This window comes from Myotis davidii, unplaced genomic scaffold (genome assembly GCF_000327345.1).
Source record: "Myotis davidii unplaced genomic scaffold, ASM32734v1 scaffold394, whole genome shotgun sequence".
In the NCBI taxonomy this organism is placed as follows: Eukaryota; Metazoa; Chordata; class Mammalia; order Chiroptera; family Vespertilionidae; genus Myotis; species Myotis davidii.
Genome location: NW_006287548.1, coordinates 1,708,746 through 1,725,467, shown reverse-complemented (window position 1 = coordinate 1,725,467; position 16,722 = coordinate 1,708,746). Strand labels below are relative to the sequence as shown.

Sequence of the window (16,722 nt, the reverse complement as noted above, 5' to 3'; positions counted from 1 at the left end):
TTTTTTTTTTTTAGTTTAGTTATTTATACTTCTTAACTTTCAATATTAAAATATTCTAAAAAAAAAAAAAAGGCAAAGCGGCAGTTGCCATTTTGTTTCCCAGGCACGGTTTGTTTTGCAGGAGCCCTCGGTGTGTGGGACATCAAGCGCAGAAACTGTCGCTTACGCTGGAGGCAATGCCAGGAATCTGTTTCACAACTTCGGAGTCAGCTCTCCCGCCCACCTCTGCGTTCACTGCTCAGACCAACAGGGTCTGCACTTGGTTTAATGAATGCCCTTTACAAAAACAAACATAAAAACACACTGGTGTTTTCTCGCACCCCCTGAGCGGGTGACCTGGGACGGGCCTCACCTCTCTGCTTGTGGTGTGGACAGTAAGTGCTCAGCGGGTGCCACGTGCCATCCTCGCTCCTCCTGCAGGTGGCCACGGCGCTGTGACAGTTCTCAGAGCACGGCTTTGAAAACGCCCCGCACTCTCCGGGCTCCTGAGGGATGAACACAAAAATTACATTTGCTTTTTAGCTATGTTCCAAATAGGTCAATGAAAGCAAAGCAAAAGAATGATTGATTGACGAATAATCTTCCAAGAGCCTGTTGCCCATAAATCCTCAATTGTGGAAAATCAAGATGGGCCTATCAGTTAAAACATCCTTGAATCTGGAATAGAAAAATACTGACAATGTGGTACTAAGGCTTAGGAGTGCTGATAGCCAACACAAAAGGGGATTAACTTTCCCCGTTTACAACTGGCTCCTTCCAATTTTCCTTCCATCTGGGAGTACAGCCTGTGGTGGTGTCAACACAAGAACACAGCTCATGCCAAGGACGTGTCTCTGCCAGCCAGCTGGTTCCCTCCCTCCCTGGGGGCCGAGTGCACGCACTCCAGGACAAGTCAGGTTTGCCGCTGAAATGCCACGAGTGTGGCCCACTGCAGACGCCAGGCCTTCTGGCCAGGAACTAAAACAAGCTGCTGTGACCATGCCAGACTGGGATCTCCTGAGAACTTTTTCTCTTTTTTTCCATATTTCCCTCTCCTATTTTGACTTAGAAACTCTAGTCAGTAAACAAATTCACAGTTTCCTTGAAACTGCTGAATCCGGAAGAATACCCCAGGCCGTGTAGTAGGTGGGGTTGATATGGAGAGCTATCTGTTCAAGAGGATGGAGTCCCAGAGAACGGGGTTTTCATCCTCTTCACATTATGTGTCTTCCTAACAGATATCAAGGAAGTCACTTGGAATCTATCTGCTGGCCGTGCCCTTGACCGTTTGGGAGAGGAACGTGCCACAAAGGGAGACACAGATCTAGGCCCAAAGCTCCCAGGTGTTTGGCCCATAACAATGCATTTGATGTATACTTTCCTCTTTGGTGACAGTATCCCACTAGTGAGAAAATATTTAGAAGATTCATTTTATGCATTCTTAATACTGAAAATGTTTTCAGTGCCTGAAGGTCCTTTCCCTTTTTGTTAAGACTTATAACACCTTTTCCACATCCTTGGCCTCTGCACTGCTGGCTGGCACTCAGCAAACTGCTTTGAGGTTACAGCTGGAGCCCTGGCAGGCAGGCAGGGGGGTAGGACTTACCTTGTATCGCCTCTTGCTTTTTTTTTTTTTTTTAATTGAATTTATTGGGGTGACATTGGTTAATACAATTATATAGGACTCAGGTGTACCATTCTATAATACATCATCTGTATATTGTATTGTGTGTGTTCACCCCCCAAGTCAAGTCCGCTTCTATCACCATTCACCCCCTCCCCATGATCCTCTCCTACCTCCCTACCTCCTTACCTCCCCTCACCCCCTTTCCCTCTGGTATTCACCATACTGGTGTCCTGCTATGATTTAACAACAACAAGAACAAAAAAATTATTTTTTTCCTGCTTTCCCAGCTCTTTGATAAATGACACAATCGATATCCCAACAACTGATCAGTAAACAGCCTAATTAAAGTGTTCAGCTTGTAAAATGGAGCTGCCATGGAGCCCTCCATTAGTGTCCCAGCCAATAAAAAATATAATGGATTTTTAAACATATTCTGCTTCTACCAAGATGAGCTTGCAGCAGGAAGGAAAATGTTTTGGGGAAAGGGGAAAAAGACACACAAAAAACAGGTCATAACCCATTTTTTAACACCAAGTCTCCAGGCTCAAATAGAATTACAATTGAACCTCAAGCGCATCCTTTGAAAAACATGTTTCTGTTTGAAATGCTTTTGATTCAATCAAGGGCTCATTAGGTATTCTTCACAAGGCCCTCATCAAAACTGTTTACGCATCTTGTACATCTGGGTAATGTGGAAAAATACCCCAACAACTCTATATTTTGACTTTTCTTAAGTAGCTTCTTCAATTTTTATATCAATATAAGGTTCAAGTAACCATTATGGTATTCTTGTCAAGTCTACTTGATTTGCCTGAATGCATGAGCCATGTGGAGACCTTTTCTAGGTTACAGATGCTTTCTTATTGCACCTGGGGGTGATTGCTGGCCCACAGGAGAATACACCAAAAACATGAGCACACAACATATGCTTTGACATAGTAAAACACAGATTTGGGAGAGCAAATAGCTGCAGATTATTTCTTTTCAATTTAATAAAGATTAGCTGTCTTTCTAAGAAAACATGCTCTTTAATCTTCATGGGCACCACAGAGATTCTCAATAGCTCGGAGAGTCAAATGCCTGCTTATCCCCCATGGAAAGCATGTAAATATTAAGAAAACTAAAAATGGATCTTGTTTAAATGTCCTCATAAAAATTGCTTTCTGTCCCATTTCTTATTCACAGTTGATTCCCTAGTGAACTATATTAACAAGACATTTCTGGGGATGGGCAACAAATGGAAAGTTTAGTACTTTCTTCTGATGGTATAACTGTCAACCCACCCCAGAGTGTGAGATTTAAAATGAGAAAACCTGCAATAAAGAGAATGAAATGATAAAATGTCTCTCCTAGATGAGCCAAAATACAGAACAGTTATCCACTAAGCATTCATATGTTCTAGAGAAACACATAAAATTAGGGAAGATGAGAGATGAGGGATAACTAACTCTTAACACACACATTCATTTATTTTTTACTTTTGCTATCTGCACAGGCACGGTACTCTAAAGCAGTGTCCTCCAGACTTTTATATTAGTTGAAGTATCTTTTTTTCAAGAAATCTTAAGTGAGGTCAAATACACAGTTGCACAGACTGGTCATCTTTCACCAACAACTGGGTTCCATGAAGTCCTAGGGCTCTAGAGTAGGAATCAAATTAAACCAGAAAGCAGCCAATTCTTTCAAGGATGGGAGCAATAGATATGGGTTTTACAACTATGTACATAAGTAAAATGCATTAAATATTCATGGAAGCCTCTCTGTCACTTAAGCAGACACAAGTGTTGAAATCCAGTTGGCTCATTATATATAGGCTCCAGTAATTGGCCAATTTACATTTATTTAACATTTACAAGGTTATGTACAGAAGAGTAGAAAGGTGCAGTTACTCCTTCCCAATAGCTGATAATATAACAAAGTAAGAGGCAGTTTATGTGTACTACTTCAGCTAACCCTTCAGACGAAGTAGGTCTCAGATGGAACCTTTATTCATCCATTCAACAATATTTATTAAGTGTCTACGATGTGCTGGGAAATGAGGGATAAAACAGACAAAAGTGCCTGTCATCTACAAGTACCCAGCACTCAACTATGGATGTCTTCACATTGCCTGGAAATGGCCAACCTGGGATTTAACTCAAGTAATCCAAAACTACTTTCTACTCTTGTCAATTTGAAAACCCTTTATTATTTTTTTAACTTGAACTTATTATTAAAACAAATATTTTAGTTTGTTTTGTGATCCATTTTAATTCTGCTCATTGTATTATACAAACATGTTTTGTTTGAGAGAATGTGTGTCATTTGTTGATGCTTTTCTTAACTGCTCTAAACATGTTTCTTCTTATCTTTTTTTCAAATAATTTCAGCAGCATTTAATAATCTCTTCATATAAGAGAAAATAATGTTAACATCATTGTATAATATATATGATTGTATATGTAATACTTGTTTAATATAAATATAATCCTATAATTGTAAGTAAAATATTTAGGGATATTAGCATTCAAGAATATTTTATGCTTATACTTCATGTGTCGGTAAAAGTATTCCATACAATTAAAAAATCCATAAAGAAAACACAATAAAACATTTTAAGTATTTTTATTTAATTAAAAGCATATATTTAATAACATAAAACAAGCAGTTTGCTTAATAGATCACATTTTAAATTAGTTAAGTTCCCATTCTATACTATCCACATGTGCATTATGGGGAATAATGCAGACATTTGATTGCTTTATAATGATCTTCACACTGAGCATTATACATATCTGATTAAGAACTTTCTAAGGTATGGACACTGCTAGCACATCAATCAAAGACATAAAAAGATGGTGCATAGTTTAATAATTTATTATGTGAATAAAGCCTTATTCATAAAGTCCCGGGCTCTAGGAATTTCTGGGGAAAAAGTAGAAAATATGGTCCTGTTACATTTGATAAATTACTTACTTTATATGCACATTTTTACACCTTCTAGTTATGCCTGAAATATACAACCACCTGTTCACCACATAAATCCATCAGAGAACTTCTGGGGCATATTTTTCCAATTTCAGAATCTGTGTAAGTCTAGCTACCATACTACTGATGGAAGTTTGCATATTCAGGAGGCCATTTGGGCAATTTGCTGACAGAAATATGGATTTGCTCACCTCCATCGGCCTCTCTGGCCTCCTCAGAATCACCAACTGGATCATCCCTCGTATGTTTCCTTCCATGGACATTGATCGTCTAAGTGTTTCCATAGCTTCATGGTTGGACTTTCCCAAGAGAGATTCCCCATTAACTGCAATCAGCTGGTCATTCATCCGCAGACGACCGTCCTAGGGCAGAGGAAAGAAAAACAGTCCTAAACAAAGAAAAGTCTGGTGATGACATGAGGCTGTTCCAGGGAAAGTTCAAGTTTAAATACAAAAACAGAAAATAATTCAGCTATTAGAAATGATTTATTTTCTAAGGCAGAAAAATGTTCTGGAGCTTATCAAATAGTCACAAAGACAAGCAATAATGAATTGTGTGAAAGTATTTTTTTAGAAATCTTCGAGTCCTGAGACGCAATAATGTAGATGTTTGTATAACGTCTCTTACCGAGAATCTTTGGCAAGTATGCAAACCCAGCCTGATTCTGCCATCTGCTCTGGCAGGGACCATGTTGCTGACTCCAGGAAAGGGGGTTGAAAACCAAAGGAAGTGGTCATATCCCTTAGAAACAGGGTTTGCATTATTAGGCACAGAGAGACATCACGCTTAAGTGCCTTGTGCATGACAGTGGTAATGTGTATTCAGATGTTATTGCTAGCTCTATTGAATAAAATTCTCATGTAATTTTCTCTAACACAACCAAAAGTTGCTAGTCTGAGAGTCTGCAAAGGAACTCAGAGGTATGTCTCGAAGGACCAATTTGCTGTGATGTCCTCTGGCAGAAAAGCTTGAGAAAGGGGGTTGTCAAGCCTTTTCTAAGGAGGTTCTGACTGCTGAGTACTTTGTCCAGCATCTCCAGGAACGAACGGCACCTCAGCATGTGACTAGGCAGCCCGGACTCTAGACTAATTCAATTCTCCGCACCAGTCATCCTCAGCCAGAATCCCTCACAAAAAGGAGTCTAGCAGTAGCCAGCTCTGCTGACAAAAGAACTTGAGGGGACCACAGTTCATCTCCCCTACAGGCAGCCTGGTGGTGAAGGGGTGCTTAAAATATTGACAGTCAGATTAGAGACATGAATTATGTCTTGTTGTCCACTAGGGTAGAAAGTTCTTACTATGAGGCACAGAGGCAGTGTTCTGGACGTTATACCGTGGCTGCTGCTGATAAATGTAATAGAAATAACAGTAGGTGTGTACAACAATTTACCTTTCTAGAGATTTTTTTTTCCCCCATTAACAATCTCAAGTGATTCTCACAGAATCCCAGGCAGTGAAGTAGATTAATGCTTTTCTTCACATTTTACAGATAAGAAAACTGAGGCAAGGAAATGATATGACTTGCCCCAGGTCATAAAAGCAAGGTTCAGACAAACCAATCCAAGGTCAGGTATCATGCACCTGGGTCTCTTCAGTGTCTCCTAGAATTCCCTTGTTATTCCTCTCTAGACGGGAATGGGGCAACACTAAAACAGGGTCAGGAAAACATTAAAGAGTGTTAGCAGTTGGAAGCATCTGGGATCCATGTTCAAATGAACAGACTGAAATGCACAAGGAAAACACTTCCTTAAGAAAGGAGAAAAGCAGACACAAAGTGACCAGTTGGACCAAAACTATGGCTCTGGAAGAGAAATCCTGTGGACAAGTTGATGAGCTTCAACTAGTGCGGTAGCAGATGGTCAGAGGACACTCCTCTGCTGACAGAGGGAACAGGGTGAGTGGTGACAGCTGCTCTGGGGAGTTAATGTCTTAGAAAAGCACTGTATACACCACCTGCTGGAGAGGGTGCTGGTCACGTGGTATCTCGGGGGCCACCCAAAGGAGCTACCTAGTCTCAATGAAGAAATTGAGATGGCAAGGCAATGGGATCGATAGAGAAGGGTGAACCATCAGAGCTGTAAAATGCCTGAGTGGGCTGTCTCAACAGAGCTCTGTCCCCTCCCTTCCTCTTGTTTTCCCACTCCACTTAACCTTTACCCTAATTTGGAGCAAATCTGGAAATGAGATTTACAGGAAAGGCCAATTGAGAAAGAAATCTCTTATTTCTGTTATCTATTTTGAGGGAGGCACAGAAAGAATAAGATTAAGGTTACTGGAAATGGGGGTAAAACAAAAACGACCATAATGGTTTAGTCCTACGAAGGAAGACATTTGATGGAAGGAGGATTACTGGGCTGAATCTTGGGAAGGAGGTTAGGAGGGTCACTCAAAATCTTTTTAGGACGACCGGTTTTTAAAGAGGAGGAGGAAGCAGAAGAGTTGGATCAAGATCCTAGCTCTGTGAACAGGAAATGAGGTCTAGTGTTGGATTTGTAGAGGCTTAGTCTTGGCAGGACACCTTGTCCTCTGGAACAGGAAGAAGAAAGATAAAGTTTGAAACTGTATGAATATCTGTAGAATGAAGGAAATGAAATCTGAGTGAGATCCCACCTGGTAACCTCCTGTGAACCTGCTCTGTGAGGTCTGGGACCAGGTCTGTGTGAAGAGGTAACCAAGAGATAAAGAGATATAAAAAGAACATTTTTTGGGGGGGGTGCGGGGGGAGAGGTAAGTAATCTCTTACTAACACGTACTAAGCACAAGCTTTTATTTTCAGCTGCATTCCGAGTCTCAAGCATGCAGAACTACACTGAAGTAGAACATGTTTGTGGAATCCAAATCCCAAACAGAAAGGCAGGTCAGGTCACCGCAGGGCGGCTGTGATTTTTTTAGAGACATTCACATTCATCACAAGTAGCACTGTAGAGCTGTGAGCGTGATAAAAATCCACACTCTCTCATTTTCAGGCTTGGCTAGTCTGTTGCTATTGGTGTGTGCTTTTTCTTAAAAGATAAACGATGGGTAATTTCACTAATGGTGATGCCGCTAAGCACCATGTTGTCCTAACATTTAGAATATAATCACAGAATTTAGAGCTGGAAGCATCCCTAGAGGTCATCTTGCCCAACCTCTTCTGTGTACAGATGAATAATGTGATGGCCAAAGAGGAGCAGAAACCATTTATTGAACTCCTCTTAAGAGAAGGCACTTAAATTAGGCCTTGCTCAGCTAGTTAAGGTCAGCACTGTGTCAGAAGAGCCCAAGTCCTGACTTCTCGGCATCACCTATTCACTAACCATTATGTTGTCTACAAAGATGACCATGACTAGTCCCTAAAGCAGTAATGCTCCAAGCAAAAAGGAACTTTCAGACCCAGAGAGGACAATATGTTACATGATATCTCCTGGAAGAGAACCCTACCTGCAAAGCCACTCAGATGGCTAAGGATGTGAAGACAGGAGACTGAGCTGGGGAATGGAAGAGCAAGGAAGTGAACTAGAAGAGGGAGAAAAAGAAAACACCCCTCTATATATACCTCCCCAGGTCTGGTCTTAACCCCTTCCCCAACAATTTTTTTGTTAAAAACGTTTCTTTTTCAGACTAATTTTTTTATTTTGGTTCTATATAGTATTTTTGATGCTGGTTATGAAAACAGTTTGTAACTCGTCTTCCTATAAACCATATTTTTTTATCATATTTTCTTAGTATACTCGTCGACGACTGAAAAAGAACATTTTGTGAAAACGAGTATACACGTTTCTGCCGGGGAAGGGGTTAATGTAAAATGAGGTTGGTTCAATGAGGTCATTACTCCTCACTCATCAAATATACTCAAAATTATGTATGTCTAGTCTGCTTTGGAGTAATTTTGTCAAGAAGACTAGTTTTTTTATGGCTTTATTCCCCCTCCCCCATTGATACTATGTTCAAGCAAATGCTTAATTAAGCATGAGGATGCTAACTCTCATCAACTGATTGTATATAAGTGAATTCAACTATCTAAGGATATTCCTCAGTAATTTTAGGATATTTATTTCATTATAATCTGAGCCATGCTTACATTTGTTTGTTTTTAAAAAATCCCTTTCTGCTACAGACTGAATGTTTGTTATCCCCCACGCCCCTGCCCGAATTCATATGCTGAAATCCTGACTTCCAACATGAGGTTATTAGGAGATGGGGCCTTTGGGGGCCATGAGAATGGAGCCCTCATGGATGGATTAGTGTTCTTAAAATGGGGCCTGAGAGAGAGAGATCCCTATTCCCTCTGCCATGTGAGGTTACAGCAAGATGCCCACCTATCAACCCGAAGGAAGCCCTCACCAGACTCATATCTGCTGGTGCCTTGATCTTAGGCTTCAGCCTCCAGAATTGTGAGAAATAAATTCCTGTTGTTTATAAGCAGCCAGTTGATGGTATTTTGTTATAGCAGCCTGAACACATGAAGACGCTTTCCTTCCTAATCACAATGACAGCAACTATCCTCTCACCTCTGGCAACCCCATAACCAATGTAGCCATCCTCAAGCTAGGAGCGTGTACAGGAAATTTTCCAAAGAGGAAGAACAGAGAAAAGATAAGAAGTAACTTCCTCAGGGCGCTTTAGGTCAAGTAAAAACTGGTAGGAGATTTAGGTCTTCTCCGTGTCCTGCGCTGGCTTCAAATCTCATCAGCCCTCACCTGGTTCTAATGCAGGAGGAAGAGTGAACTGGGAGACAAGATGTTTGAGTTTCACATCTCCCTTTAAGTGAACACTAATACAGGCCAGTCCTTGTGCAAATATTTTGCATATGCTCTCTTAATCATTCCTTACCACAAGCCTTTGATACTACTCTCTGCTATTTAAGAGATATAAAAAGGAGGCTCAAAGAAATTAAGTGACTTGTTAAAGGGCATAGGCATGACCAGGTCTACTTGTCTTTGAGTCAGACATGTAGCTGTCATGCTACATTGCATCTAAAATCAGAGTTCTAGAGATGATTAAAGGCACTACAGTTATTAATGACAAGAATTATTAATGATTTTCTACTTTGTGCAGTCATTGTGCTAAAACCTTTACATGCACTCGACTTGTGCCCATGAAGTGAAGGGTCTCAGGTTCAATTCCAGTCAACGGCACATACTTAGGTTGCAGACACGATCCCCGGTCCTGATCCTGGCTCATGTGAGAGGCAACCAATCAATATTCTCTCTCATATCGATGTTTCTCTCCCTCCTCCTTTCTACCTTCTTTAAAAATCAATGGAAAAATATCCTCGGATGAGGATTAACAACAACAAAAATACATAAATAAACAAAAAATAAATATTTACAACATGGTTTCTCCTCAGCTGGACACAGGGCCAGGTGATTTCAGCAGTGGGGGCAGTCAGGAGGAGGCATTTCTAGAGTGGGGTCCAGTGACCTTGGAGTTCAGCCCCCACTAAATTCAACGGCTTCTGGTACTACCTCTGCTATGATTGCTGGTGACATTACATGGCTCAACCCACCTCTTAGGGCCAATTTCTTGTGAGGCATCTTTATCTCTAAAGTTCTCGTGATTATAGAGGGGAGAGTAAGGAAGCCATGGTAAAAAAAAAACTTGCCACCACAGAATCTGACACAAGCATGAGAGAGTAGGCTGGCTTTCCCAAGAGTAGCTGGCCGGGGCCCAACGCCAGTCCACATTAGGCCATGGTGTTGAGAGGATTAATCACGACCAGATGTCGGCTCCTGCCTCTGCATGTTTCTAAAGGGGCCCTGGGTAAAGCCTTCTGGGTTAATATCCACACCCAGAACCCAAACCCCAAAGCCGGGCTTCAGACTGCAGAGCAGGGTGTCCTTGGAGCGGGTGGGCCTCCAGGCAAGAGGGCCCCTGATTGGGGGAGAGGGTGTCCTGAAAAACACCTTCTCCAGCCCCTAAAGTCACTCCATGACAACAACTGCCTGTGTACTTTTCAACAGTCACAACAACAAGTCCCAGCCTAGGAAAGAACCTTGCATGTCAGACGGAAATATTTTAATTTCATTGAAGAATAGTAGCGATGAAAGGAACAGAATAAATCAAGATTTAAAGTCCAGTTTTAAAATAAAGAAGTGGAATAAAGAAAGTTGGTAAGATGGAAGCACATAAATTCTTGTCTTGGAGGGTGCTTACCTCCATCAGCCAATGCTTTACATCATCTGCCCGAAGACCGTTTCAACCACATGAATGGGACCTTCCTGCCCAACCAGAGCTCTATCTGCTAGAGGCAATATGTTGCATTCTGGTGTCTACGCCACCGTGACTTAACCCACACTCTTCCTTCCGTCCCAAATGTCCTCTGCCTTCCTGCTCACCTGTTGAATATCTATCGTTTAAACAAGGCTCAGCAACTGCCTTCCATTCATATTTTTCTCCACAGACAGAATTAATTGCTCCATCCTCTCACCACCCATGATATTTTATATTTGTCTACCATCACCCTGATCATATTAGAGTTGTTTATATATTTCCCTTATTATGCTACTACCTCCCTAGCTTATGGAATGAGCTGCCTTCAGTTTTCTGTCTCCAGTCTATTGTGTATTGCATAACTCACTGCAGATGTTCAAGAAATACTTGCTAAGTTCAGTCACTTGAAAAACATTTCATTCAGGTGCTTTGGGCCTGGTGTAAGTTTCAACTACAATAGACCAATTGTTTAATTTGCAAACTATGACTCTGGGAGAGCCGTGAGTCCAGGCTGGCTCGGACACACCCGCACACGTTCCGAGAACCTTACAGTTTTAAAAGTGAAGCTTGATTGCTTACTGCGAACTGGCCCAATACCAGGGGGCCAGCTATGCAAAATTTTAAATGCATTGACCTAAATTCAGCTATTGCCGTAAAAGCCTCACTTCATTTCTATGTAGCAAACCAGTGAAGTTCCAGCAACATACTAATGACTCAGCACTGTGGCATCTGAGACTTTTTAAAAAAGATATCTGAAGAGTATTTCTTTAGAGCATCACAATATACATAAAAACCATTCTGATATAATGTTTTCAAAATGTGCTATAATTCTTTCCATTTTGAACACCTCCTGGAAACATGGGGCATAAACAAATACACCATAAGTATGAGCTTTTATTATAGTCATTACTGATTCTTACAATTTCCTCAGCAGGACAATTTCAGAAGTCCTGACTTAGCACAAATATTCACTGGCCTCCGGTGCAGTGATAGCATCCTCTGCTTGTTTTACACTTTTTCTGTCTCCTGTCATTTCAGTTTCCTCTCCATCCTTTCCTATCCACTTCCTGATTTTCTCTTTTCAGTTTACTTTGGCCTAGAAAACCTGATAATAAAAAGTTACCAAGGCGTATGTTATATATGAATCAAAAAGATTCTGCATGAATGCCTAACCGGATTAGAATCTCAGAGGCTTCTCCAACTTATTGAAAAGTATTTATTTACTTAAAAAAAACAAAACAAAAAAAAAGTGTGCTCTCGTCCATGCTATGATTGCTAAAGGCCTGGTAACTAGAAACATGGGCCCAAAGCAGAGCATCTAGAACGGCGGTTCTCAACCTGTGGGTCGCGACCCCTTTGGGGGGTCGAACACCCCTTTCACAGGGGTCACCTAAGACCATCGGAAAACACATGTATAATTACATATTGTTTTTTTGTGATTAATCACTATGCTTTAATTATGTTCAATTTGTAACAATGAAATTGGGGGTCACCACAACATGAGGAACTGTATTAAAGGGTCGCGGCATTAGGAAGGCTGAGAACCACTGATCTAGAACAAAATTCTGAGCACATTATAACTCCTATCAATCCCTACCAGGAAGTGGGGCATGGCTTCCTAGGTGAAAGGTGCTGTTTTCAGACAAAGGATCATCACCTTAGGATATCAACTTCTGTAGATTATAATTTCCTTTTTAATTAGGTCTACCAATGCTTTATTATTATTCAAGCCTACTGAGATCATCACGGAATCCAAAATATACATCAAATTGATGTAGAGTTCCAAAATTTTACCCAGCATGGTATAAATTTGTTCTTCATTTGCATGTCCATGCATGAAATAAAAATGAGAGAGTGATAAAGATCAGCAAGAAAAGTAATGATGGATGCTGGATTTTAAATGTAATATTACAATTGGTATTTTTCTCATTTTTAAATTACTAATTTCACTTCTTAAGGTAAAATTCTTTAAAAATATGTTTTTATCGATTTTTAGACAGAAAGAGAGAGAAAGAGAGAGAGAGAGTGCGTGATCGGTTACCTCGTGTCCAGACTGGGGATCAAACCTGCAACCTGGGTATGTGCCTTCACTGGGAATGGAACCAGCAACTTTTTGATGCACAGAACGATGCACAACCAACTGACCCTCACTAGCCAGTGCTTTGTGTAAAATTCTTAATGGAAAAACAGTGAGTGTGACTTTTTCCTGGTAAAGTTCCTGTTTTCAGTTGTCCATAACATGTATAATATTTTTGTGATTAGGATGAACTGTAGAGTTTGGCTTCTAACATTTGAGGATTTGCAATGGAGCTATTTATACCTTCAACGTGTATGGTCCTTTTGTCAAAGGTGTAAATCTGGAAGGCATGACTACTAATAATGATCCTTAAGGCTCTACCAGTACAAAACATGATCAATTTTAAGGAAAATGAATAGTTAAAGAAATCATTTAACATTAGTGTTCCTTAAAAAGCTGTTCTTTTTATCTTCCTTTAAATTCATTAATTATAGATCTGTCACATGATTTATAGATACCAGCAGAGATGAAGGTGGAAATTACTCATGCTGGGAACTCCTACCGGACCCTGTTAAGAGCTTGGATGCTATTAAATGCTCCTCATTATGAAGAGACAGGGAGGTTTAGCATCAGCCCATATTCCCAGAAATTCTGGAACTGGGCAGAGTCTCTCCAAAAATTTGTATTTTAGTCATTTTAAAAATAGGAGGATTGCTTGTATTAGATAAAACTTTATCTTCTACCAATTACTAAATAGTGTAAGATTATGAAATTCTGCATCGAATTTCCTAAGCACACCAAAATCAAATCATTTAAATTATATCTATTTCATATTCTGAGTGCATGCATTTGCAATTAGCTATGTCAGGCATTTTTCCTTCATTTAATTTCATCATCATCAAGTAGTATTTATTAAGCACAAACCTCGCTAATTAATTTTCTAGAGAATAACAGGTATTCTTAAATTCATTCTCTCTATTTTAGAGCCCTTAAATAATCTACCTGATACATGACATTTTCCCTTAGCAAAAACTGTCTTTAAATTTTAATTTTACCTTATTATTTCAAGGTTTCATAGGACACTTTTCAGTCCCAAAGTCCATATATTCCAATAAAAAAATTAGACTGTGAGATTTTGGTTTTTACTATATGTTAATAGTCTACCTCAATCTTCAGAATATGAAATAGTGATTCATTGTTCGGTAAAAAAAAAAAATAAGGAGTTTAAGTTAGTATAATCAATAGATGTAAAAATGCATTTTCTCCAAAAAAAGGTTCAATTGACATAGTACATCAAAAGCAAAGCAAAAACCAAACTGAACAAGCCACTGATCTCAGAATTCAAAATGCTTACCAAGTAAGTGAAAACATCTAAGATCTTCAATCTGATCATCAAGGTTTCATGGAGAAAAGGACAAGCTGATTTTTGTGTGAATTTTGGGAAAGGAGAGTATTTTTCTCAAGGTATTTTTTTTCTAAATGCAACAAAGACAGCATTTCTTTTCACCTAACAGTAACAACAACACCACATTAACTTTAAATTCCAATCACAAAAGCGGAATCTTGGAAAAGCATCCTCACGGCATACTAACGTATTCCACTCATAGTGCCTGGGTCATGAGAAATTAACACATATGCTTATGTCTAGACTATTTGTACTTCAGGGGCAAATGCCCAGGAAGAATGACAGAAACGGAAGTGAAACTACAGACATACAGTAATGCATGTTGTTGTTTAAGCATATTAGGATCAATACTTCCAGTTGTAGTTGGCTGTTATGGTCCAAGGTCACTTTGCACATTGCTAAGGAAGCTCAGCGCGATGCCTCGGAGGGGGCCACTGACAACTCTAGATGCAAAGCAGTCTGAAATGGCAGACGCTGTGTCCTAACACGAACAGGGAAGAGTTTCTGGGCTTCTTGACTGGAATTTAAATATGTAAGCATTTGGGTAATTCTGAATAAGTAAAAGTATTACTTTGTTTTCCCTTAGAGTGAGTGAGAGATTCACTTCCTAGGCTAGCTGAATGCTCTTACTTTCAAATAGAGCTTTACTTCTCTGTTAGAAATGACTCAAATAAGAGCTGAAATGATAGAAAGCAGTAGCCTGAAAGGTAGGGGGAGCGGGGAACAGAAGCCTCCAAGTGCAGTCCCAGTCATTCCAGGGTTTTACATCTGGCAAGAAGTAGGCTATCTTTGTTTACACCAACCGGGGAGAATACAGCACACAGAATCCACAGGAAGACTTTGGTCAGACTTTTCAAAGGAGTTTAGTTTTCAAAAACCCACCTTCCCCAAAGGGAAACAATACCTTGAGAACCAATTAGTGGTCTGAAGGGCCAGGAGGAAGACTGTGCTCCCGCAGAAAGATTATTTTGTTGGTTTCAGGTAAAAACCGGGGGCCAGATGCTAAAGCCCATGTTCCCCAAGCTTATCTCCCCTTTGCCCCGGGGATCTGCAGTCTGTTACATTGGTTACTTCTGAACAGGGACAAGAACAAAGTCTCAAAACAATTTTTGTAAAACATAATCCTGAATCACGGAGTGGGTGGCAATTTTCTGAGGAGTCATGGTGGATGATTGGAACGGCAGAAGGAGAAGAGCGAAATTCTCTTTCTGTTTTCCCTAGTGAATCAGATTTCTTGTGAGCAGTGCTTAGGCCTCTACCCTTTCCACTGCAGGAAGTAAACAAGACAAATGGATACCAAACCTTCACAATAAGGCTGCATTCATGATTGATGCGGCTTACTCCCGAAGATCAGCTATACACGTGCTGTCCAGTGGGCTTTAATGGTGTGATTGTCTGAATCAGCAGACTGACATCAGGAGAGAAATTTACATAAATGGAAAGTGAAATCCTTCTCTAAGAAACAGGCTTGTTAGAAACTGCTTAGGTCAGGAGATGCTCACTCTCACAAACATGGACATACATATTAAACCAGCGCTCCAGTAGCCGCTGGCGCGTAAGTTATTGCCCATAAAAAAGGCTAAGATGTTTGCTTTTAATTTCCCCAAATTCATTTCCGTTTCAATTTTACTTGGAATAAATTCTGCAAATAGAGCTGTCATCAGGAATAAGAAGAGTGATATCAAGCTGATGTCCACCAACACGACCAAGACTCGCCCTCAAACGCAGCACATGCTTAGGTGGCTTGGCTCAGCATGACAAGCCTGATACAAGATAGTTCCAGGCAAGGGGCCCTGATCTCTAGGAAGATAAACCGATCGGATAAAGAGCCTGCATCTCAGGGCAGCACAGCACAGGGTCTGAAGGCAGACTGCCTCGGTTCAGCTCTCAGGTGAAGCAAGTCCTGGCGGGGTGACCACAGGCACACTGTGGAGGGGCACTAACCACTGCAATCATAATCCAGTGTGAACAACGAGAGAAGCCAGAGAGATACATTCCATGCTGTCCAGCACATATTTGCACGAAGAACAGTGAATGTTATGTGTTGTTGTTATTACTATTTTATTCCTTCTGCTCCTGGTTCTGCATTTTGGAGCTAGACTGTTGGTAAATTGGATGATGGGCTTCAAATCTCCATCCTCCTCTGCACCCACACTTTGCTATGGCTTCATCATGGGTGGGCTGTATTTCCTCACACCTTGGATTGACGTTGGATTCAATCATACAACATATGACTTATTTTGGCCAATGGTGTGTGTGTGTGTGGGGGGGTGGTTATTATGAGCCAGTTTGGATCCCAGAACTTATGAGGCTTCACCCATTGCTGTGGGCCCTCTGACAACTCATGGATTAAGAACGTGCTGCAGCTAGTCTGCTGGCCCAAGACACCAGGGTAGTGGGGACCTCAGTCAGACTTGTCAACCTACAGTGTGAAAGATGCTGGCCTGAATCTGAACCCCTCTAGCTGCCCTGCAGTCATGAGGGTCACGAAGGAAATAAAGGTTTACCGATGTATGTTATTAACATTTTGTCACTT

General features: G+C 40.6%; 1 protein-coding gene across 1 annotated transcript in view; it reads right to left on the bottom strand.

Moving 5' to 3' along the window:
• PARD3B (par-3 family cell polarity regulator beta) overlaps positions 1–16,722 on the bottom strand; it is an 838,084-nt gene that overhangs the window by 376,852 nt on the left and 444,510 nt on the right. The window contains exons 12-13 of the mRNA XM_006759450.2: positions 4,765–4,935; positions 353–485 (exon numbers count right to left, since the gene is read on the bottom strand). Coding sequence (XP_006759513.1) covers positions 353–485; positions 4,765–4,935 — 304 coding nt within the window. The remainder of the gene's footprint in view (positions 1–352; positions 486–4,764; positions 4,936–16,722) is intronic.